This window comes from Rosa chinensis, chromosome 1 (assembly GCF_002994745.2).
Source record: "Rosa chinensis cultivar Old Blush chromosome 1, RchiOBHm-V2, whole genome shotgun sequence".
NCBI lineage: Eukaryota > Viridiplantae > Streptophyta > Magnoliopsida > Rosales > Rosaceae > Rosa > Rosa chinensis.
The window spans coordinates 67,439,359-67,463,221 of NC_037088.1; the positions used below are offsets into that span (position 1 = coordinate 67,439,359).

The 23,863-nt window shown below is 39.2% G+C and overlaps 6 protein-coding genes across 8 annotated transcripts; 4 read left to right on the forward strand and 2 right to left on the reverse strand.

The window, feature by feature from the left end:
• The first annotated feature begins 1,810 nt into the window (after positions 1-1,810).
• On the forward strand, positions 1,811-6,560 carry LOC112184507 (serine/arginine-rich splicing factor SR34A). Of its 3 annotated transcripts, none has more exons than XM_024322784.2 (14): positions 1,811-1,945; positions 2,618-2,883; positions 3,026-3,146; positions 3,699-3,764; positions 3,845-3,919; positions 4,023-4,155; positions 4,285-4,331; positions 4,413-4,470; positions 5,012-5,061; positions 5,151-5,207; positions 5,469-5,551; positions 5,650-5,721; positions 5,840-5,882; positions 6,201-6,560. In XM_024322784.2, the coding sequence occupies exons 3-14, from the start codon at positions 3,060-3,062 to the stop codon at positions 6,219-6,221; spliced, it is 792 nt and encodes a 263-aa protein (XP_024178552.1). In that variant the 5' UTR covers positions 1,811-1,945; positions 2,618-2,883; positions 3,026-3,059; the 3' UTR covers positions 6,222-6,560. The 3 variants fall into 3 exon arrangements, with proteins under 3 accessions (XP_024178552.1, XP_024178546.1, XP_040368871.1); XM_040512937.1 differs by lacking the exon at positions 1,811-1,945 and adding an exon at positions 2,046-2,458; XM_024322778.2 differs by lacking the exon at positions 2,618-2,883.
• An 809-nt stretch (positions 6,561-7,369) lies between these two features.
• On the forward strand, positions 7,370-8,541 carry LOC112181795 (60S acidic ribosomal protein P1). Its single transcript, XM_024320196.2, has 3 exons — positions 7,370-7,531; positions 7,794-8,000; positions 8,316-8,541. The coding sequence occupies exons 1-3, from the start codon at positions 7,463-7,465 to the stop codon at positions 8,370-8,372; spliced, it is 333 nt and encodes a 110-aa protein (XP_024175964.1). The 5' UTR covers positions 7,370-7,462; the 3' UTR covers positions 8,373-8,541.
• Positions 8,542-11,432: 2,891 nt separating this feature from the next.
• On the reverse strand, positions 11,433-14,366 carry LOC112184521. The gene is made up of 6 exons (XM_024322790.2): positions 13,646-14,366; positions 13,321-13,489; positions 12,900-13,076; positions 12,690-12,773; positions 12,366-12,447; positions 11,433-12,249 (listed from the first exon to the last, which is right to left on the reverse strand). The coding sequence occupies exons 1-6, from the start codon at positions 13,996-13,998 to the stop codon at positions 11,792-11,794; spliced, it is 1,323 nt and encodes a 440-aa protein (XP_024178558.1). The 5' UTR covers positions 13,999-14,366; the 3' UTR covers positions 11,433-11,791.
• Positions 14,367-15,034: 668 nt separating this feature from the next.
• On the forward strand, positions 15,035-17,540 carry LOC112184532. The gene is made up of 3 exons (XM_024322800.2): positions 15,035-15,959; positions 16,838-16,959; positions 17,053-17,540. Exons 1-3 carry the CDS (start codon positions 15,207-15,209, stop codon positions 17,195-17,197), a joined length of 1,020 nt encoding a protein of 339 aa, XP_024178568.1. The 5' UTR covers positions 15,035-15,206; the 3' UTR covers positions 17,198-17,540.
• A 291-nt stretch (positions 17,541-17,831) lies between these two features.
• Positions 17,832-19,583, forward strand: LOC112184552 (transcription termination factor MTERF8, chloroplastic). Its single transcript, XM_024322818.2, has 2 exons — positions 17,832-18,179; positions 18,248-19,583. Exons 1-2 carry the CDS (start codon positions 17,930-17,932, stop codon positions 19,522-19,524), a joined length of 1,527 nt encoding a protein of 508 aa, XP_024178586.1. The 5' UTR covers positions 17,832-17,929; the 3' UTR covers positions 19,525-19,583.
• A 148-nt stretch (positions 19,584-19,731) lies between these two features.
• On the reverse strand, positions 19,732-21,885 carry LOC112184559 (ribosome-binding factor PSRP1, chloroplastic). The gene is made up of 4 exons (XM_024322824.2): positions 21,547-21,885; positions 20,614-20,757; positions 20,164-20,518; positions 19,732-20,059 (listed from the first exon to the last, which is right to left on the reverse strand). Exons 1-4 carry the CDS (start codon positions 21,796-21,798, stop codon positions 19,929-19,931), a joined length of 882 nt encoding a protein of 293 aa, XP_024178592.1. The 5' UTR covers positions 21,799-21,885; the 3' UTR covers positions 19,732-19,928.
• Between the last annotated feature and the right edge of the window lie 1,978 nt (positions 21,886-23,863).

Genomic DNA, 23,863 nt, shown 5'->3' on the forward strand with positions numbered 1-23,863 from the left:
CTTTCGAGATTTTGGCAGTTTCCGACTTCGGCGCAGCTTGGGTGCAGGTGTCAGGGGCGGCAAAGTCAACGGTTCTGTTGTTTTGGTTGCCAAGGCTAACCCTAAGTGCTGTTGGGCCTTGCTTTGGTTTTTTGATTTGGGCTTGATGCCTAGGGCTGCAGCATGTGGTCCATGTGGGCCTCTTCAGTTTTGGATCTGGATTTGGGATCCCGGTGGTTTTTTTATAAAAATTTGGGATCCAGGACGGTTTTTGTCTAGATACCTAATTTTTTATTGGGATCAGTACCCGCGAGGAACTGACGAGATTATTGATCTGAGGTTGTCAGCGAGTCTACTGATGGATTCTGTAGAAAAATTTTATTATCAATTTCTTATTAGTTTACTCACCTCTGAGCTTCACTCAATAGGTTATGTGATATTGCGTTTAGCGGTGTTTCTTTCTGACGGCCCCACAGGGGCGGGTCACTGTATAATATTGCTTATTCCATATTGAATAAAAATGTCTGACCTCCTTCAACTCAAAAAAAATAATATTATAATCAATATTCGTCCCAACAATAACCAATTTTGTCAATTTATTATTGCCTTCTCAAGCAACATAGTTTGGAGTGCTTGATTGATCCTATTTGCCTTGTAAATAGTTTGGCATTGTTCTTGGTAGATCTAGCCCCAAATCATGCTAAAGCACCACCCCTAATTAACTAAATCTCATTCATTCATTTTGCTTGTGGACCAGGAAATGATGAGGCTCTCACTGCAAACATTTTAATTGTCCTAAATTTTTCCAACTCCTCAAAGAAATTATCACGTTAACACCACGCAATGTAATTTATCATCGTCGACGGAATCCAAGTATTATACTTGTATTATACGACCACTTACGTATCTACTTCTATACTTATTTGGTTATGGTGGAATTAATGGTAGATGATCCGACTTGTTCAAACATTCCGATTCCTAATATAAGGAAGCAATTGCAGAACCCAGTCAAAGCTAAGCTTTTATTCTCCATACATGTATATCCATCGCATTTGAGAACCTTTCCATCACGACTCAATTAGCACATGTGTGCATGGATTGAAGAACAAAACACAACGTCGTGTTTGGCCTTGAAAGTGAGCAACATACAACCTGATCGACTTGGGGAATGTTGAAAGGGAGGGCTTTCTATTCGGATGGTCAACACAGAGGAAAACAAGAGAAAGTCAGAAAGTTTGAAAACCCTCCCAAGACTCAATGGAGTAGGATGAAGGAGAATAAGAAGCCAAATGCATGGCTTTGACGAGTTTAGGTGTTTTTGCGTGCATTTTAAGACCATCAAGAACTTATAGATTACGATTGTTTTAAAATTCTAGAAGGACAAGATTGGAAAAAAGAGAGGAAGCGACCTATATACACAATCCTTTGGATTCTTGCTTGATTAGCGGAGTAATATTTTACTCGATTAATACCTCTTGTCTTTACGGTGTCAAATGCAACTTTCCAAACAAAGAGTTGAAGCGAAAAAAAAAAAAAAAAAAAACAAGGTCGAAGCCATCTCCTAATTACTATTTATCAAAATAGCAAAGCAATTATCGTCTTGAATCCTTCGAAGCAGTCGTCGCAATATGGTGGGCTGAAATAGACTGCGTTACTCAATAGTAGCTCAGCCCACTTTTGGGCTCAAATTGGGGACACTGGACCTTTAAGCAGAGGCCCTCCATAGAAATGGGGTTACATAATGTTATATCCGGACTCTAATATTGGGCCTAGGCCCAAACCATAGAGCCGTAAAAGAGGTCCAGAATTTTACTCTCACACATTTTTATATATCAGGCATTTTGCCCTAGCTCTCTTTCACTTTCTCTTTTCTCGGCGTTTCGAAGTTTCAAGCTTGAACGGCTCAGGCGCCGGCGCTGCCCACAACCGCACTCTTCACCTCCGAAGCTTCTCCGATTCGTCTCCGGTGTGATATTCGTCCTCTTCCCCTCTTCAATTTCTATGCATTAACCTTTTTAGGGTTTTGAAATCGCTGCGTTTCTGTGATTCTCTGCACTGTCTGCTAGGTTTTTAGTCGCTGGTAAATTTTGGAGAGTATTTGAACTAGGTAGCCACGATTTCATTACGTCTTTGATTGAGGATGAAATCGGCCTTGATTATCTTGGAGGATTTTTGCTTGGATTCTACATTTGTGTTCTTAGGGCATAGTTTCTGCTCATACATTTCGGCAGTGAATTCGGTTTCTTGATGTTTAAGAGATCAGAGTATTGTGCAAGAAGACGTTTTAAACTAAAGAAACACTGTCTGCATGGCTTTTGTGTGTAATTTATGAAAAGCTGATTAGCAATCGAGTCGGGGAAATTGGAAACTGCATCATTATTAGAAACATTACCATGATAAAACTGGTGATTGGTGCGTAAATTCGATGAATAATGGGATCCTTGAGAGCACCATGGACATGGTTTATGCAACACTGGAAGTAAGTGTAAGATAAATGGGAGAAATTTAACTTGTTTTCTAGGGTTTTTGTTTTTTCGTTTTTGTTTTCCAATGCTCTTAAGAGAGCTGAATAAGGTAAATACATAAATACATGCCAATCTTGCCTGATCTCATGACACAGATGCTTTGTTTATGATAGATGTCGAGCGCTTGGACAAATATGAGCTTGGCAATCATACATAGGGATTTAGAGAGGGAGTGGGAGAATCATTTTGGAGTTATGAGTATAATTTTTTGTTATTGGAGATTCTTGCTCACTCTCAGAAGATCTATACATCTGCTAAAATTCTGGAGAGGATGAGGAGTTCAAATTTTAATTCAATATAATTATTGCTTTGGAGCATCTTGGAGCAAATGAGCAATGGAGCTTGTGGAGCACGGCTCACCTCGAGGATTGCTCTCTTGGTTTGCTTCATTGTTTGGTTTTGTTTTTTGTTTTTTTTATATTGTCAACAGAGTACATGAAGATGATAACTGGACACCAAACTAGCAGATTTTTACAAATTGTTGGATGCAATATTCACATGAATTATTTCTTTGATTGCAGAAAATTTGCAGCAGCCAATCTTTTGGTCTCAAATATGAGTGGACGATTTTCTCGCACAATTTATGTCGGCAACCTACCCTCAGATATAAGAGAACGGGAGGTTGAAGATTTATTCTACAAGGTTGTCACCGAATTATTTACTATATATTGGTTGTTCGTATATGAGCTTCATTTATCCTTAATAATTTTTGTTACACCCTGTATTTTGGTATGTCAATAGAAGTATAACTTATATCATTCTCTTCGGAAGTTAAATCTGATTTTACACATTACACATTATTATTTGAGCAAGTGCACACAATAATTTTCCATGTTTGATTTACTAAAAGAGCACAAGCTTAATTTTACATGTGTTATGCAGTGTCTTGCCTTTTAACATGACGAGGTTTATAGATCACTGCTTGCAACTTTCATTTCTTCTAGTTGTTTATTTCTAAATTTTGCTTAAGGTGTCTGTTTTAGTTCACGAGGTTTGTGCAGTTCATTGACCTTGATGCAAAAAGTTTTTGATATATGATAGTATGTGTTAAAAACAAGTATGAAAGAGTTCTTGTAGCACTTATTAGATAAAAAAATGTTCTTTTCTTTTTCTTTGTGAAATTATTTCACTTATTTGAAATGAATTGTATTAGTTCTGTCTGTTCGGCATCCTAAACTTGTTTTTCCTCTGCAGTATGGCCGCATTTTGGATATTGAATTGAAGGTTCCACCTCGCCCTCCATGCTATAGTTTTGTTGAGGTACTTATTGTGCTTTGTGCTCTGGATGTATTTGAATGAACCTTGATAGTTCTCTAATGGACTATATGTTTGGATTTCAGTTTGAGAGTTCTCGGGATGCAGAAGATGCAATTAGGGGTCGTGATGGGTACAACTTTGATGGCTGTCGTTTAAGGGTACTAAAAAGTTCCTGTTATGCTTCTGGCTATAAATTTATTTTTCTATGTTGTATTGTGGTTTCTTTGTGGTTTATTGATTTTTTGTTTGTCCCCAATGCAGGTTGAGCTTGCCCATGGTGGTAGTAGGGGCCCGCCACCTAGTGATCGTCGTGGTGGATATGGTGGAGGCAGTAGCAGCAGAGGAGGCAGCAGTGGGGGTCGATTTGGTGTCTCACGTCATTCTGAATTTCGAGGTGTGTCTTCTTCTAGGATGCCTTACTTGGTTGAATAACAATCCGAGATATGTTTAACACGTGCCTTCCATTAAAAGTTCACGTACGTTTAGTTTCGTACTGATTGATGTATATTTGCATTTGATCCAGTTATTGTTCGTGGCCTCCCTTCTTCTGCTTCATGGCAAGATTTGAAGGTTTGGTTATGTCTACTCCCAAACTTGTGCACCCCATTTGTTTTGTATTCTACTTGTAACCTTACTGATTATTGATTTCAGGATCATATGCGAAAAGCTGGTGATGTGTGTTTTGCCGAGGTTTGTCGTGACAGTGAAGGTATAGTTTTTACCCTATATTTTTAGCAATTGATACCTCTATGCTAATTTGTCAATTTACTCTACTGTTCAATTTATTTCTGAACTTAAGTTGATCATACATTCCACTTGAGTGTCAGAGTCAGATATGCATCCTGAGGTGTTTTTTTTTTTTTTTAACTTAAATGAGATTCAAGATCCTCTTATTAGGGAAGTGCAAGGATTTGTGCCTAATACTGACCCCCTGCCTAGAAATTTTCTTAATGCAAACAACCCTTTCTGCTTTGTTTTTATCAGCTCCGATGTAAGTTTGCTAACTGTAGTGGCTTATAGAGAAATTTTTTTTAAAGAAAACTGTTTATGTAGACCAACAATATTCTATCATTAGTACCAGATAAGTGTCTTCACTCTCCATGCCATCATACTCTAGAAAAGCTATAGAGTCATCAGTAATACTTCAGATCTTATGAAAATACACTAGCATGCAATTAATGGTTATCCTAATTTTCTATGAGCTGAAATGTTTATCTGCTTAACACATGAATTTCCTGCTTTGTGTTCAGGGACTTATGGCTTGGTTGATTATAACAATTATGATGACATGAAATATGCTGTAAGTTCAACTACAAGACCTTCTGCTCCCTTTATAAGCTCCACACTAATTCACTTGCTTACATAATATTTTTATTGTTCTTTTTTCAGGTTCGGGAACTTCATGATACTGAATTTAAAAATCCTTGGGCAAGATCTTATATTCGGGTAAACCTTTATCTTTGTGGAAGTTTGCTAGGGTGTGCTTTATTTTATCTAGTTGTTTGAATGATGTGTAAATATTATTTTGCAAATGATTTATGTTTACCATGGATATTGCAACATGTTGCTGTTAAGGTTGATGGTGTGAGTACTCTGAGTTCTCTATTCCATTCCTGATTGTAACCTGTAGAAATATATTCTCAAATTTCTGACTTAGGTTTGTCTCACAAAATTGTTCTGGCAATTGTTTGTGTACCAACTGGGCAGGTTAAAGTGTATGAAAGCAGCAGTCCCTCTAGGAGTCGGAGCAGAAGCCGTAGCAGAAGCCGTAGTGTAAGAAGGAATAAGAGGTATTGAGCTGTCGTCCGCCAACTTATCTACTATTAGTGTTATTATTTTGCAATTTCTTTCTCCTTTTACATCTTGTGATTCGTTCTGTATAATGCAGCAATTCTTTGGAGCGATCTGTTTCTAGATCAGTTTCAAGATCTAGGTCTGCATCTCCGGTCAAACCTTCCAGGTATTTGGCTTTGGCTTTATAAGTAATTCTTACTCTCTTAATTGTATTTGTTTCTTTTTTTGTTTTTTGTTTTGTTTATGATGTCTAATACATGCTTTTATAAATTTACCCTATGCAGGCCAAGATCAATGTCAAGATCAAGGTCAGGGTCTCCCCGCCCGGTAAGTGGAGTATATTCTAATATACAAGTTCATGTGGGGCATAGTATAGGCACTAGAAATTTGAAAATGGAAAGGTTATTTTTTAGTTACGGATGGAATAAAACGAATAACCTACATTCCTACAACATCCAAACACTGTATTCTTGGAAATAATTGGACATGCTTAGTTGGAGTTGAGTTTAAACTTGGCTCTATAGAAAGTAGAATTAGAGAGATATTAGTTGAAAGTTTTGCCAAATTTTGAGTTAAAAACCTTGGCATTATAAGTTAATAGCTAGACATATTTCATTATGCTAACTTAAGATTGATATATTGCAGGCGCGGTCAGATAGTGCTTGATCCTCCTGGCAAGTCATCCTTCCAAGGCGTATGGGTGTTAGGTGCAAGAATTCAAATATCTGAGGGGACTTGTTGAAAATATTATTTTTGTTTAGAACATTCATTGGCTTTGGATTATGGCTGCTATTGTGTGTTTATTTGTCCAGAAAAGAGCGATAATGTCTAGTGATTTTAATTTGCCCATGAACGGGTAAGACACTATCGGGGGTGTATTTTAGTATTAGTTAGTTTTGTGGACTTGTTGCGTAAGATTGACTTGAATAAATAAGAGCTATTCACTGGACATCATGTGAATTTGCGACTGTATCGTTTTATCATTCATTTTATAATCTTGGGACCTCTTTTTCCTTCTGAATAATAGCGGTAGATTTCAGTTCATTGTTTCCTTGTAACATTGTTGTGGATTGAAAAAAATCGTAGGTCTTCAAAAACGATTTAGCTACGTGATATATACTATTGTTTGTTGAAGGTTTCAACTTTATTTGGTCCCTTTAAATGAAATGGAGATCCTCTATCAAATTTGTTAAAAAATAAACAGCTAAAGAACAAAGTAGTTTAACTTTATTTGGTCCCTTTAAATGAAGGTTTCAACTTTATTTGTTGAAGGTTTCAACTTTATTTATTTTTTGATTAAAAGGTTTCAACTTTATTTGGCCCCCTTTAAATGAAATGGAGATCCTCTATCTAATTTGTTAAAAAATAAACAGCTAAAGAACAAAGTAGTTAAACCAATCAATATATCGTACATAAAAATTACAATCAGCCGTATTTTCATTTACCGTCCTGTAAAATGTAAATAGGATTTTTTTCCGTTTCAAAATAAAAAAAAATAAAAGAAGCTGAAATTTCCTTTTTGTGTTAGGAACTTAATGGGGCTACTAGTGCGCGCTCCCGAAAAACCAGCCCATGTCTAATAGAAAAAAAAAACTAGCCCATGTGATGAGTTGATTACGAATTGGGCTAGCAGTGTGATCCCTCAAACCCAGCCCAAGGAATGAGTTGATTACGAAGTGGGCTAGTAGTGGGCTCCCTAAAAAGTGGTGAGTTGTTGATTACGAATTGGGCCAGCCCAAGTAATAAACCGACAACTGTCGTGGCATCCTAATAAAAAACCCTAGCCCTTTCAACCTCTATATATAAGACCCCATTTACAAAACGGTTACAACGCTGCGCCTCATCCCTCCTCCTCCGCATTGTTCTTCGGTTTTTATAATTTGTGAAATCCAATCTTGTGTGAAACCATGTCTACCGGTGAAGTTGCTTGCGCCTACGCCGCCATGATTCTTCATGACGAGGGCATCCCAATCACTGTAAGAACCTCCCTTATTGATATTAATTAGGTCTACGTAGTTTGGAAATTTCAACATGTACGTTGTGGAGCTTATAAACTCTAATTCCAAATTGGTGCTGTGTTTATATCTTTTGTATATGCTTTGTCAATCTGTGGAAGGGAAGGAATAAGATAGTGTAGACTCGATAAAACGCTGTGCTACAAGTTTGTGGTTTCATGCATGTTTCTCCTGTTACTTTGATTATATATCTGAGAATTCTTTGTTATTTTGGTTGAAATAGGCTGAGAAGATTGCTACTTTGATCAAATCTGCAAATGTTAACGTGGAAGCATACTGGCCCAACCTCTTTGCCAATCTTGCGGAGCAGAAGGATCTTGGTGGCCTTACAATGAATGTTGGATGTGGTGGTGGTGGTGCAGCTCCGGTAGCTATGGCTGCTCCGGCTGCCGCCGCCACTGCTGCTCCTCCTGCAGCCGAGGAGAAGAAGGTGAGAATGTGTTTAATGCTCTCTGCTAGGCTTTCAGTTGTGAATTTGATACGCCTATTACTTGCTATTCATGCATAATTTCGTTGCTCTATTACGGAATCTGTGGTCATGAATGAGAGTCGCTAAACCTTCAAATTCAAGTTTATGCTGTATTGATGCTTGGTTCTGGGTATAACATTGTATCTTTGTTGTCTTTTCGAGTTTTTCTTTACATGAAGTAAGGATACTTATGATGCTTTAGTCTCTTTGCATATTGGTTGCTGTTCTTGTCTGTTCAACTTGTTTCTTATTCTTCTGTTTGCTGTGTATATGCAGGATGAGCCAGAGGAAGAAAGTGATGATGACCTGGGTATCAGCTTGTTCGATGACTAGAAAATAAACATGGATGCTCATACTTGTTGTCTTCTTGGTTTCAGCCAATTTTAGGACCAATTGATGTTCAATTACTGCTCTAAAAGTTTACAACTTTACCTACTCTGTAGTACATCTATCTCATTTAACTTGTTGAATAATACGAAGTCTTTCTACCCATCTTTAATTATCTACAATGTGTGTGGTTTATGTTATGCAACTAGTTTATATGCCGAATCAACCTATTCCATTGATATATCTTCACTGGGAAGCATTGTAATTGTGCGGTTTGGTTTTGTGTTTCCCATCATTAGGCCCCTTTTGTCCCATTTTTAGTGTTTTTCTTAGCCAAAGAATCCGATCCCTGATAACCTGATTCCAATCGGGTTTGCTGGTACAATTCTTGCATAATGGACTCTTGTCCTGGTCCCTTTTTTGTGATTTTTAGTGTCGCAAACTGGAGGCCAAAATTTAATTGGATTTTTCCTCCCTCACTGTCATTAACCCAATTTGATGGTGACCACTGACTAATATACCACACCGCCAAAGTTTGCATTCTTGTAATGATTTCCATGATCATTATTGAGTCTAGAATCTACAAGACATTTGATTGGAAGTTTCTATCACATCCTTGTAGATATGGGAAAAATATCTGAAGCTCGTAGAATAAGAAGCCTTACAATTTCTCCGACGGGTGAAACAGACCAAACTTCCGATCAAGTGTTATATAGAGACCAAACTTTTCTCAAGTACCTAATACAATCTCTCCGATGGGTATGTTCATTAAATTAGGCTCTCAAGTACCTAGCTAGTTTGGTCTATCTATGTTTATGGATGGTCTATCTAATTTAACCCATCCACGTATCAAGTCGGTGTTAGATAGACCAAACTTTTCCATTGCGCCGGTATCCGTCCAAATCCAGTTCTCTTAGTCTTTAAATACCTCCTCTCGCTCACGTCATCAAACTCAGAAGCAAAGAGCCTATTCTGATAACAATGTTCTCCTCGGATACAATCCACAAGCCAATGTGCTTCATAAAAAACGACAAGGAAAAACAGAAGGTGGCCTGTCAAATTGCTTCTTCATCATCGCCGGTGGCGGCCAATAGTGAATATGGAGAGAAGCAGCAGCAGCTGCTAGAGAGCAAGAGTATGATGCCATTGCCAAGGTTTGCGCCGGAGATCGATGGGGTTCACTGTTTCGAAACCATTGTTCTTCACTGATGATCAGATTCAACTCTCTCTCTCACCATCTATATATATACTTGTAATCAAATTGTTTGATCTTGTCATGCTTGTGGAATAAAGAAAAGCTTAATGCAAAATAATATACTTGGCTTGTGTTCATCATGTTTTAGATTGCATATAGCAAGCTCGATCATATTAGAGAAATTGTATATAAAAAACTAAATCCGATCCTTAGCAGCATTGTTCCACTCGATCCAGTCCCATCCGTCGCCGGAACCCTCGATTTCAGATACTTGCGATAATCTTCCCACCTCTTGTACTCAACGAATCGAACGACATAGCTTTGGGATGGTGCTACGAAGATTGGCGCCGAGCCTTCATTGATTTGGCGGGAAAGTTCGCATCGGAGTGGACTTGTGAATATTGCAATAGCCCAATAAGGCACATTAAGGCTCTTTCCTCAACCCTAAAGCCCATTTTCTGGAAAGCTCCACTTAACTATTAGCCCCATTAAGGTTCTTTTCTCAGGCCTAATTAGTAGACTATAGAGTAGGCCCAGTAACTTTTCCAAGGTGAAACGCACCGTTCCAAGGTCTCGCTCGGCCCAATGAGGCTCTTTTCTCAAGCGCAAGTTTCGGACTATAGACAAGGCCCAGACCAACACTGTCAAAGTGAAACGCACCGTTTTAAGACTCTAACGCAGTAATCTACTGTAGCTTTGTAGTTTGTACAATGGCGCAAACCAGAACCCAAACCCTACTCTTTTCAATTCCTAAAATACCCTTACCAGTATGGAAGCTCCCAGTTCATTTCCCGCCAAAGTACAAAGAAGCTTTCTCATACCCTTACCGGTGTAGGCTGTGTAGCATTGTTTCTTAGCTAGTGATTGCAAAGAAACAATTCCAGACAATCGTCGTCGGCAAAAGTTGTTCTTCATTATATATTAATTTGCCACAAAAAATCGTCATATTGCAATCCTGGATATCTTTCATACTGGCTTCTGTTGCTGCTTTTCTCTGTTCGCCTTTTATTGGTGAATGGTGCCATTCTTTACTTGTCTTGACCACCAAGGCATCTCACATTCCTTTGCTTTACTCTCTTTTTGTTGCCTCTCCACTCAAAGCTATCTATAAATTTACACATTTCATCAGAAGGCCAAAAATTGTCTCAAGAAACAATAGATAATCTTCCGGAGTTGCGATGGCCATGAGTACTATCAATGTGTCACTGCCTTTCGTCGTTGCGGGCCTTGCGGCTGGGGCTGGGATTTACTTCCTTGACAGAAACCATTACAAGCAAAAGGTTAGAACAGAGAACTAAGAACGCACCTATATGTCAATCTCTTGATATATATTTGAATCATGCATGTTCTTGAATCAGGAAATCAGAGGTGGGATTCGAACATCTATTGAAAATTTCATGACACAAGCCAAGGTGGAGGTGAGCAACACACAGATGCCAAAGTTGGCACCTCAATTTGATGGGTTGGACTCATTCGAAACCTTGGTGGTTCGTTAATTCCCAAGGAATACATGCCTTATTTCCAGTCTGTGTATAGTTCATGAAGGGTATAAATATTATCTCCTCACTTTCACCATTTTCGATTCCCTGCCACACTTGAAATGAATAGAAGAAATCAAGAGGAATTTCTCTCTTATCTTTCCTAGTTGCCATTCATGTCGTATTTGATTGAGAATTTATGTCAAATTTCCAACCGCCGTAGTAACATTGTTATTCTCAATACAGCCGTCATTGTATTACAATTCCTTTTATTATAATTGAAAATTCCCATTAAAATTTACAAACATGAAAAAACAGAATAAATTCATATGATACGAGCAAGGAAACCCCATCTAGTTCAGTATTGCGTAAATTTCACAAAAGAAATCAAGCCGCTGTGAAGCTAATACTAACATAAGCAACGAAGACTCTGTAAACTCTGTTTCTGATAGTTTCCAATGAGTTACAAATGCTGAACTGCCTAAATCAGCAGTATGGAAACCTAAAGAATATCAGTTAATGTATATACAGCTACAAAATGTCTCCGTATTCTTGATACAACTCTAGGGTTCATATACTTTATATTAATTAATCAACAAAAAGAGCAACCTCTCCTCTTTCTCATATGAGTAAGAAGAGGGTTTATGGTACTATACTAGTGTGCTCTTTCTCTCCTGTTGAAGACATGGAAAAGGGTATTATTCAGGATGAAGATCACAGAATACCTATCGAAGTTCTTGGATTAGATCCAGTCACTTTGGTTTTGACTTCTTCCCCACATTTGCAAACTTCCTGGCCACATCGGCCACACCGAATATTACTGTCTTCACCAGAAACCCCCGGTCAAGAGTGCATGCAAGGAGAATACTCCCACCAACAATTATGAGATTCCGTATGTTCCCACTGAAAGGTTTGTCAGATGTAGTCACCACTGCAGTTTGTGACGAATCCTCAGTGCCAGCGGAGGCTTTCAGGTACTCTAGATTTATTTTGGTGTTGATCTGAGCCAGAAAGGCAGGCCGAGAAATTATTCCACCTAACGCTCTCTCTTTCTGGTAAGCACGTAAACCAGACTCTATGTTCTTTACAGTATCCCACAATCCTTTTCGTACAGCAAGTTTTGCAATTTCCCATGGGATTCCCGTTTCCTCTTGATGAAACAGTTGAACTTCACATGCAGTCAGCTGGCCATTGCCGTGTCTTGATTCCACTGCAGGTTATGTACAAATTAAGGCGGCCACTTGATCATTGCAACTGATGAAACCAAAGCACTGAATATTCCTAATGCCATTTTGATTAGATTAAAGAAGCCTAGCATGAGTTTACCTGCTTGAATGCACCAACTTGAGTAGTAGTGATCCACACGTCTTGGTTTGTCATGCCTTTGAATAGAAGGATAGGGTACTCCCTGCAAAAGAAAAGACAAACATTGATGTATCTAGTCAAAGAAGAATGGGAAACGGAACACTGTTTCTGCTTCAAGAATTCTAGTCCTCAGTTTCTTTCAAAGTCCAACCCATGTGCCATTGCCAGTTCACATCACAAAATGTGAAAATGGCATAGCAAGGCAGAGGCCGGTAATCATCAAAGGAAGTGAAGTGATAAAGAGAAGAGAACATACAAGTCAAACAAAAATTCCATTCTTCATACCTTTGTCACACAATAATACTTCCTTCCTGACTCCCAAATTCGACGTCCTATTATGTATTCCCTGTCTTTACAGAAGAACGGGAACTGCAGGACAAAAGCAATGCAGATATAAACAACTTAAGCATATGCAAGGGAGAATCTTTGTAATCATAAAAACTGAATCGAAGATTGATTGGTGAGAATATATAAAACAGAATTCAAAAGTCTCACCTTCTTTATCCACTGAACAACCATGGTTCCTGTGGTTGGGCACTCATCTAAGGTTGTGGCATCACTAAGCATGTTGTCCCACCTTAACCGGAACTCATCATCCCAGAAAAAGTCCCTCACTAGCTCCGGTGTTGCATCCTCATACACAGTCCTGTTACGATATTGAGGAGGACCAATCTAACAGAAGAATATGAAACAATGTAACATGGATTGTGTATTGATTGTGTTTAAAGAACTCTGCTTTCTACAAAAACTAACTTCTCCCACATAATTTGACACAATAGAAATTAGTAAAAAGGAAACAAACCAATGGAATGAAAGTTCAGATAAAGCAATGAAACATGGCTGTGCATCGATTGTTTGTAATGAATTCTATTTTCTACAAAATCTTTTAGAAATGAGAATTAAGGAAACCAATTACCTTTGGATCCCTACGCCAAGCTTGGTAGGCCATAGTTGGAGTTGAACGATCCATCATATGTATCCAAGCCGGACCTCCATCTTTCATATCTACAAGCCGACATAGATTTTCTACATCCTCCTGAGCCACAACATTAGACTTCTTCTCATTCATCTGCGATGTACAGGTACTACACAAAATGTACAAGAACCAGTGAGAAATTCCGTTCCAACTTTAACACTCTTCAACAACGCTTAGGACCAAACCCAACAAAAATCAAAACTAAGCTCAAAGTAACAGCATTTCATATCAAATTACACACAAATTGCAACAACAACACCAGTACCTGTGGTCATCAAATTCGATAGGCGAGGGAGAAAGCCTCTTCTGCACTGCATGGTTAATGAACCAAGCTTCATAGCCTTGGAACAAGCACGGTGCTGATGAGAACCCTTTTAAGGGTGGTGACATCACAGACCTAGCCGGCGAAGTAGGCATAGACGAATCCAAGACTTTAGAAACAGAGGAGCCTAGTTTTCCCTGACCAAATGTTGCCCACTTCGGCTTCCATGCCCAACCAATCACAATACCAATAAGGAAAGCCGTCCACAGAGGACCCAGAAACACCACAAAGTCCGTGTACTCTATTTTCACCATCTCCAAAATCTCATGCAGAGAGCCCATGTTGGTTACCGCCATAAAGCTTGAAACTTTGACGCAGAGCTTGCAACTCTGTTACTAAATTTTTTGGTTTTTGGGGATTTCTAGCATCAAACACAGAAACAAATAGTTGATTTGGGGTTCATACGACGGCGCCGTTTCGGTGGTGTAGGCTGGGAATTGCGTCAGGAAAATCAGGGGAGCCCTCTGGAGATTGTGGAGAAGCTAAAATAGGATTTGGGATTGGTGGATAAAAAAGATTAGATATTTTAATACGTCCGTTGATTTCCAAGAGCACTAGGAAAGAGACGAAACGACAAAGGCTCTGGAATCGTACGTTTGCCGTTCTAAAGTTTCCAAGTGCTTGCTTCCCGGTGGCTGAGGTTTCTTGTTTTTCACGTCGCCTAAGCTTTTATGGTTAGGGTGGGTTTTGTTCTGTGGGCTTTTACACGTGGTCAGAGATAGAGGATTACCTGGTTTGACTATCTTAGCCAGTATTATCGTTTTGCTTCTTGTGTGCTGTAGCTAGTTGTTTTATTTCTCATATCCCAGTTCATGTCATGAAAGGTCATTTGGGACCGTTGCCACACTACATAGTACATACTCCTAAAACTTGAAAAGCAATTACTTGAAATCTGTAAATTGAAGTCACGCAGTTAATCAAAATCTATATGAGTCGGATATTTATTATTTTTTAAATAGAATGATCTTAAAAGTTTTATTGAAAAATATGTAATTAATTACATTTTTTAGAGTCTCGTTATAACCAAGATGAACAAATGAGTGTACTGAACAAACTTATCATGAATTGTATGAGCCAGAGTCTCGTTATAACCAAAATGAACAAACGAGTTTACTGCGCAAAGTTAAGATTTAAGAACACACCCCCTTAAGAAACCTTAGCTTGTGGCCTAACAATGTACTAATGTAGTAGTACTAGCTAGAGAGCTCTGAGAGCGACAGCTCTAGAACCATGGTTACTGTAACTTCCCCACATGTTTCATGCTTCACCACTCCAGCTTGGTAAAGTAAAAGTAAAAAGCGAGCAAGACACTATTTCCCACGTAACACAGAACAGTTCTCGTTTCAACTTCAAGTCTTCACCTTTAAGCTCCGAACTCAAAAATTGTCGATAAAACCAAACAAAGCCACCAAATTTCTTCTCCATCTCCGATCCCAATCATCACCTGTTCACTCCCAAATCAAAGCTCTGTCCCTTCAGCCAATCCGATCCGTCCAGCTCGGCAATGCTCTGCTCGGTCCGCCGGCCTAACTGGCTCGACCGGCTCCGGTCCAACAAGGGCTTCCCCGCCGGCGACAACCTCGACCTCGACCACTTCCTTAGACATAACCCTAACTCCTCCTCGGAATCCCCGAGTCCCAATGCAGAGTCAACCGAGTCAATTCCACCGGTCTCAAATCGACCCGAATCTTCCAATCCGACCCGAGACGACGGAAAAGGAGAGGCATTGCTGGGCCTGATGAGCACCGCCATCTCCGAGCTGTTCTTCATCGACGGCTCCGAAGAAAGCTCGAGAATTTCCGGCAAAAAAGTCCCCAGAAAACAAACCCACCCCAGAGTTTGTGTCACCTCCTCCACCACCAACTCCAACAGCAAAGAGAACAAGAGCTCGGGCAGCACCAGAAATGGCATACACGACTTTACAGCTATCACATCGTTGAATTCGGACAACAGCAAAGAACTGAATGAGGAGGAAGAGTTGGAAGAGAAAGAGGAGAGAGAGCTGAAGGGGTATTCGAAGAGCGAGGTGACGGTGATAGACACGAGCTGTGAGGTTTGGAAGACGGAGAAGGTGGTGTTTAGGAGGAAGAGTATGTGGAAAGTGAGGGAGAAGAAGAGCAAGGTGAGGAGCTTTGGGAGGAATAAGAGGAAAGTGGTGAGCGGTGAGGAGGGTGATGATGGCATTGAGGAGAAGAAGAAGGAAGCAAAGGTTTTGGATTGTGAAGGGGATCAATGTATATCTCTCAACCCCATTGAAGTAAGATAAAACATCTTGTGTCTTGAATTGTTTCGGTTCTTGGTTGATTGTGCTTTTAATTTTATGATGGTGCAGTGAAATTGTTTGTTAAACTCAGCTTATATGCAATGCTTGGTGAGCATTTTGGTAATGCTTCTCAGGCTATTTGATAATGATTATGTTTTTGATTTACTAAGACTCTGCAGCCTGCATGTGATGTCGTCTGTGGTGTTTTTGGTTTAATTCCTACTTAGCTTGTGATTTCATGTGTTTGAAATTTGATGTTTGCATTGAGTGTAGGATCAACATTACTGTTGCCTCCAGTTAATTCGAAGGTTTACTGGAGTAAGTGACTAGATTTTATGTTTACTCTACTCACGTAATCGTATTGGGGGTTCAGAATCTAGGAGTTACAAGTCTTCTAGTTCAGCTTATGCTAGCACACTCCTTTATTTTTTACCAACTGTAATTGGGGTTATAATGAGTTCATGTCTTTGTTAATATATTGATGAAGAACTATCAGTTTAGAAGATGAAAGGAAGGCACTCTAATAGATCCATCTATATGGTGAATGATTAATTTAGTTTATTTAAGGCTATGTAAGGGAGAACGCTGCTAAGTGCTGATGACAGTTTGCTTTGGATATAGCCGGGTTCTACCTTCTGGTTCTGAATTTCTCAAGAGTTAGATTGTTAGATTTTGTGTTGCAAGTTTGAAGGTAGTATGCAACTGTTGCTCAGAACAACAAAATTTAGGGTCTCTGCCATTAAATACTTAGGAGACAATGTGTTTAGACTTGTACGCTTTCTAAAGTGTAGCGTATTATATTTGTGTTTTTGTTTTACATGTTCGTATGAACTTAAGAAACGTATGTTTATTCCCTTTGTTTCATTGTCCAGAATTCACAGAATGACGCAAGGAAGGAAGTTTACAAAGACACCACAGATAATCTAAATGACAGAGGAAAAGAATTCGGCAAGGACAACATACCAGATAATAATAGAAAAGATTTAGAAAAGGGGTAACTGCACTTGCAAGCACTATCTAATTTCAATATTCTGTTGCTTCCGGTATTTAACTGAAGATTTATACTTCTCTATCGGTTGTCTTCCAGGTTTCCTTTGAACAGACCACCAAGAAAAACAATGAAGGATGGCTCGTCTGTTGTCTTTATTAAAGGCATTCCCACATATGAGAAAAATGAAGGAAAGCTTCCTAGGAAGTGTCTCAAGGACAGCCAAAGGAAATACAAGGCTTGATTGATCTTTGATCAGCCACAGGGGGTTGGTTTTGCCCCAGAAAGGTGTAACTGGCTGCAATGCAACAGCCTTATGACAGGCACCAGCGGAGTGTTTATTGACTGTTCGGTCTAGAGGCCTTTCGATATCTGTCTAGATATGAGGCTATCGAGTATATGAGGACTGAGGTTTGGTCACACAAAGGAGTTGAAGACGGTTGTGATCATTGATCGTCCTGCCGTGTCATTAGGATTCAAAATGTTGTGAATATGAATTTAGTGTAATGTTTGTAATTTCATGATAACAATCATTTTTACCGAAAAATTAAAATTCCAATAAAATCTCTCTGGTGGATTGTTCAGTTTATCTTGTTGCGATTTTGGCTAAAATGTTCTTAGAAAATTCAAATTCAATATGAATAATCACTCTAATGACAGATTTGAATCTCACTAACATCAAAAATAGGGGGATGGGGTTAAGAAGAAACAACTATAATAATGGTTAAATACTACAGCATAAGTATCGATGCTCCATGTGTTACATGGTATCATCGTAGTCATGGAACACAAATATATCCGTGTACCCTATATGGATTGGACTTTGACTATTGCGTGTCAACAATAGTCCATGAGCTTGTCGCCCATAATATCCAATCCAATCCAAAGAGGCAAAGACGAACGTTAACCATCGTGGCATCGTCTTCAACAGTTCAACCTCCTCCTCAGCCGAAACCCCATTTTCTGAGTCGCGAACATGGTCTCAGCCTACGCTCTCTTCACACACCCTTTCCCCACTTCTTCTTCTTCTTCCGTTGATTCTCTCTTTTCATACCCACCCCCTCCTCCTTCCAACGCAACCTTCCGTAGCCATGAATGGTTTCCTCTGCTAAAGCTCGCTAAAACCCCAAAACCTGAACCAAACCCCTTACTACCCCAACTGCGTCTTGGACCCAATGCACAGTTTCTTCTCCAATGCAGCTCCAATCCGGTCACCGCCGATATAGGTAAGCAAAGCAACTCCGTATCACTCAGTTCATGTGAGGAAAACTTACATGATATTTACTTGTTGCAGGGACGGTCTTCTCGCTCTTACAAGCAGTTGGAATAGACGAGAAAGAAACAAAAGTGCTTTTGGAGAAGAATCCAGCTCTGGCTTTGACGTGTTTGGATTCATTACGAGCTCGGATTGAGTGCTTTAATTCAGTTGGACTTGATGGGCTTGTGCTTTCCAATTTGATCACCAAATGTCCGAATTTGTTAACTGCTGAGGAGATTGATCCCTTTTTGAGTTTTGTCCGTCATGATATGGAAGCCAAAATTGAGCCGGGACAGCTGAGGAGACTTTTTCGGGCAGCAGACGTTAGATTCTTGGTGGGATTTGGTTATAAGGTAGGATTGCTTGTTCGTCGCGGAGTTCCGGAGGAGAAGATTGTTGATGTTCTCAACAAGGTGAATCTATACAAGGCATTGTGTCTCAAGTCAGCTGAGGAAATTGATAGGACTATCACATTCTTGAACCGTTTTGGTGGGATTGACTTGATTGTGAGGCGTCCATCGCTACTGAACTATGACTTGGAGACTCAGCTGGCTCCGAGAGTTGAGTTTCTCACTGAGGTTAGTGGCGGAGATGAAAATGCCACAGGGGTTTTGTTGGGGAAGCTTCCTGCAATTTTGAGCTACACTGTGGATCACACGAAGGGCCATGTAGAGTTGTTGAGGTCATTTGCTGGTTTAAGTGATGAACAGATATTCAAATTCTTGCTAGTTTTCCCCAATGTGGTTAGTGCCAGCAGGGAGAGGAAAATGCGTCCGAGAATTAAGTTTCTCAAGGAATGTGGGTTGAGTTCGAATGATATCTACAAGTTCTTGATCAAAGCCCCATTGTTTCTAGGCTTGTCGTTTGAAGACAACATTGCATATAAGCTTGTGTTTTTGGTGAAGATTGGGTATAGATATAGAACAAGGGACATGGCAGCAGCAATGGGATCTGCCACCAGAACAAGCTCTGATAATTTGCAAAGGGTGATTGAGTTGTTCTTGATTTATGGTTTTTCGTGTGCCGACATTGTTGTCATGAGCAGGAGGCACCCGCAGATACTGCAGTACAGTCATAGTGCGTTGGAGAAGAAGATGGAGTACTTGATAAATGATATGGGTCGTGAAATCGAAGAGTTATTAGCCTTTCCTGCATTCCTTGGTTACAAGCTTGATGACAGAATTAAAGCCAGGTATGAAGTGAAGAGGAAGATTTTGGGGGAAGGAATGTCACTGAATAAGCTCTTGACTGTTTCATCTGAGAGTTTTAAACCAAAAACTCCTGCTTATGTAATTGATCTGAACGTGGAATGAAAGTTCAGTTCATTCAGCTGCCTTGTTATGACTTATACCTTGTGATTCACAAAGCACCATTCAAGGGGTCTTTGATTCTTTTCCATATTGCTCTTTCAATTTCGCCTCAGCAATTCTTTTTTTCATTGGTGTTATGTTAATTAGCATTAGGCTACCAAGAAGCAGAAAAAAGAAGTTAAACATGAATTATCAGCTAGTCCCAATGTGTAGGGCAACAATAAAATGATGCTTGTAATCTGTATATCAGAAATTTTTGTTCATACATTACAAAACTATGCCTCTTAACACTTAAGATCAACTATTGTCTCATGAGGCCTGAGCTTTCAAATCACTGTTGCTGATAGAAATCCTACAGATCATTAGGAACATAACTATACACAAGCGCTGCACTTTGCTAGTCCTACTTATTCTGCCATGGAAGCTTCTCTAGCTCGTTCTACCACCCCATTCTCCACTTTATCAGCTTTCCCACTTCCTTTGGGTATAATAACCCCATAGCCTCCTGTTTTTCTTCTGTATAGGATGTTAATCTCACCTGAGCAATAAGAAAGAAAGATTTCAACCACTAGATGACAGAAATAAATAAATAAAAACTGATATACAAGGCTATGAAGGATCAGGAATTTTTGTAGTTCATACCAGTTTCTTCATTTCTGAAAGCATAGAAGTCATGATCAAGGTTTTCCAGTTGATCTACTGCTTCAGCGACTGTCAAAGGTGGCATGTCGAAGTATTTTGTACGGACAACCTCATCCAATAAGTCTTCCTCCTCCTCCTCCTGGGGATCTTCTTCTTCCACTTCCACAGGTATTTGAGCCTCCCTGACTTTCAATCTGTTAAAGCCTTTCATGTGACGGCCATGATCTGATACCTTCTCCTTGATTTTCCTCAACTTCCTCTGGATGATAGAAGCTGCCAGATCTATGCTAGCAATAAGCGTCTCCCCTTCTTCCTCGGCCCTGAACACTCCATGCTTCTTTGTGAACAAAGTGACCTACATGAACAAAGATAAACAATTGCCTATGAGAATGCACATTTAGTAAAATGCAGTTATTCTAAAACATTGAGTAAAATCCCATACGGCAATACCTCACATCTCCTGATCTTTGGGCCTTTTCCAAGGTCTCCACCTCGAACAGACAACCGAATATCAGCTTCCCTCACCAGGTGACTGTGCTTTGAGATTGCCTTTCCAACTTTGTCTTCCACATGCTTCTTGATTGGTTCTGTCAACTAAGTTCACAGATTCAAATTTCTCAATCAAATTCCACTCATTTGCATAGTTCAATACTTACACTACAGAACAGTTCAAACAGAACAGCAACCTAAGATCTAATCAAAAGCTTCACAAGTCATTGCATATTTCCAACTTCTACCTAAATAAATGGTTCAGAGTGGGACCTGTACATATAACATCGGGGTTAGGGGTTGTTTGGTATTCTATTTGAAAGCAATTTTCTGATTTTGAAAATGTTGAATGTAGCTAAATTGCTTAGAACTCTTTCATCTCAAAAACAGATAATGGCTTTCAAATGAAATACCAGACAAGTGAGACAATCCTTTAGATTTCTAAATTCTGTCGCATAAAGTACTTTTCAAGACATGATCATAATTTTGCTGTAAGTTGTTTGCTTTAGTCTCAACACACGCAATAATGCACAAAACAAATCAATCAAAACCTCTGAAAATTGCTTTAAAACCCAAACTTCAATACATAAACAGCTATATTTTCTGCAAATGTAAGCTGAAACTACCAACTTGCTTCAACATGATATAAAATCCTTCTTAGATAGAATACCAAACAACTATTTCAGTGGCATAATGTACTTTCCCAAATCATAGATTTTGCTCTGAGTTCTAAGTTTGAGTCCAAACAGACACAACACTACATCAAACAAAACACTCAAAACCCAACAAGATGCTTTAAACCCCAAACTCTAAAACAAACCAAAGCTATTATCTTTCTACAATTTCCTGCATTTCATGACAAACCAATAGAAAGCTAAGCTTAAAATCAAGTACCTCCAAATGCTTTCCCTGTATGATCAACTTGACCGAAGAAAGTGGACCATCCCATGACATCTTTACACCATAATCCTTGTTTCTGGGTCTGATCGCAATCGAAATGGGTCTCAAATTCTTACATGTGTTCAAGAAATTAGAGGAGTCAGATGAGAGCTTGGAGAGTTGGGGCTTTGCCAAAAAGGTTGATGGTAGAGTAGCCATTGATTGAAACAAAGAAGAAGATGAAGAAGAAGTAAAAAGAGTAGCCATTTGGGTTTGGAATTTGAAAGAAACTCAGGGATTTCAGCAGAGAAAGATGGGTTCTTGTTCTTCTTGAGTAAAGTGACAAGCTTGGATATAGTGATGGACCATCACTACGCGGCAATTTCAGAGATTATCCACTGCAGAAGAAGAAATGTGAACCGTTAATATTGTAGACCAAATAGGATGGACGGTGGAGATGACTGGTTGGATTCTCGATTCAATGCTGTGGGGCAACGTGGAATGGGCCTTTCGTTGGACATTTTGGAGCCACTAACACGTGTTTATTCCTAGTCCAATTTGGACAATACCCTAAATTGGTAGACAAAATATGCTTCCATTTTGGATAGGATTGGAGTGTAGATATTTTCAGTCTAATATAGGAGTAGATAAGGTTTCTCTCTAGTGTGAGAATGATGTGTGAAATTCCAACATTTTCTCAAAGGAAAATCTAGAGCTCAAGGTGTGGTTGAGTTGGCAAACTCAGCTGTAGTTTGGGGGAGATTTCAAGTTTGGTATCTTCAGCTCTGGGATTTGATTCCAGCTGAAACCATATGTGGCTAGAGAAGTCCATGCTCGTAGTGGATTAGTTTCCATGATTGTCAGCTTAAAGAGCTAAATTTTAAGCATGGGATTCGAATTCTGTCTTGGATAAAAGCATGCATGAAGAGGGGCCAAGCCAAAGCCCTAGAGTGGAAGTCCACTAGAAGTCTAGAACACCATTTTCTATCCAAAAAGAAAATAAATATTAAGATGAATAAAAACTACACATGCCTATAGTGAGGAACTGAGGATGCTAAAAAGAAAAGAAAAAGGATGAAGAAAAATTGGAGAGGATGCTTTGGTTCCTTAACTATTGGGTTTGTTTCTGTTGGGCCTCTCAATATGTTGTTGGACCTCCATATTCTTTGGGTGTTCTATAGTTTTAGTTTTCTTCCCCACGTCTTGTTGGGTCTTGTAATCTATATTTGGTTGGGGCTAGTACGTGAGCAAACCAAATAGTATTAGGTTCAAGTCCCTAACTTTTCATAACCAAGATTGAAGATTGCATAATTAAACTTTAAAAGTACTAGGTTCATGTCCCTAACTTCTCACATAATTGTGTATTAACTACCTACAAGTGAAGGGTAAGTGTTATTGAAATGTAGAGTGTCGCGGTATTATCATTTTCTTTTATGCAATTTGGTAGGTTTCTGTAAACTATATTCGATTGTGCTCCTACGTGAGGGTTACGTTACTTCACTTGATACATTTTATGTCTACTCCTCATAATTATTTACCAAATTGTTTTTTTGTTATAAATGATAATGACTATTCATACAATAGGTATTGCTTAATGTATGCGATTGACAGACTCAAAATGCATGCGATTGACATACTTGTAATGTGCGATTGATTAGTATAGCTATTATGTATTGCCTTTTGTATACATGATGTAACCCTATATAAACCTCATGGTGAGATGAACACAGTACAATTATCCAATTATCTACAACACGTTATCAGCACGATACTCTAACTCAAGCCCTAGCCAGAAAAAAAAAAACCCTAACACCTGAAATTTCTTTCACCAAAAACTATCGCAAGCTCCTAGCCCTTGCTAGAAATACCGTGCGCTGCTTCTGCAGCCCTTGAGCACCCTTGTGCCTCCTACTTCCCCTGCAACATCGTCGCACGCCTGCTGCCCCTGCAGCACAGCAGCACGCTCGTTCCTGTGCAGATCATCATGTTTACACGCCCAGAAACGTCTTGATCGGGACCTGAGATCAAAATCCTTCCTTGATCAAAGTAGTTCGCCTTTTCCTCTTCTATCTGACCTCCAAATTTCAGCCCTATTGGAGTAGTTTTGAGATCTGTACACCATTCGAAGTGGGAGCTGTTCAGAAGCGAATCTGCTCCGAATTTCAACAAGTAAGTTTTAAAAATAAAAGTTCCTGCTTTCTTGTCTTTTAAATTCCTTTATTTTCTGCAGGATTTTCAATATACAAACATGGGTTCGATTATTTAATAAAGCGAAATTATGGGGATTCTCGCTTAACAAACTAAGAGTGTTCATAATGCTTGGATTAAGAGC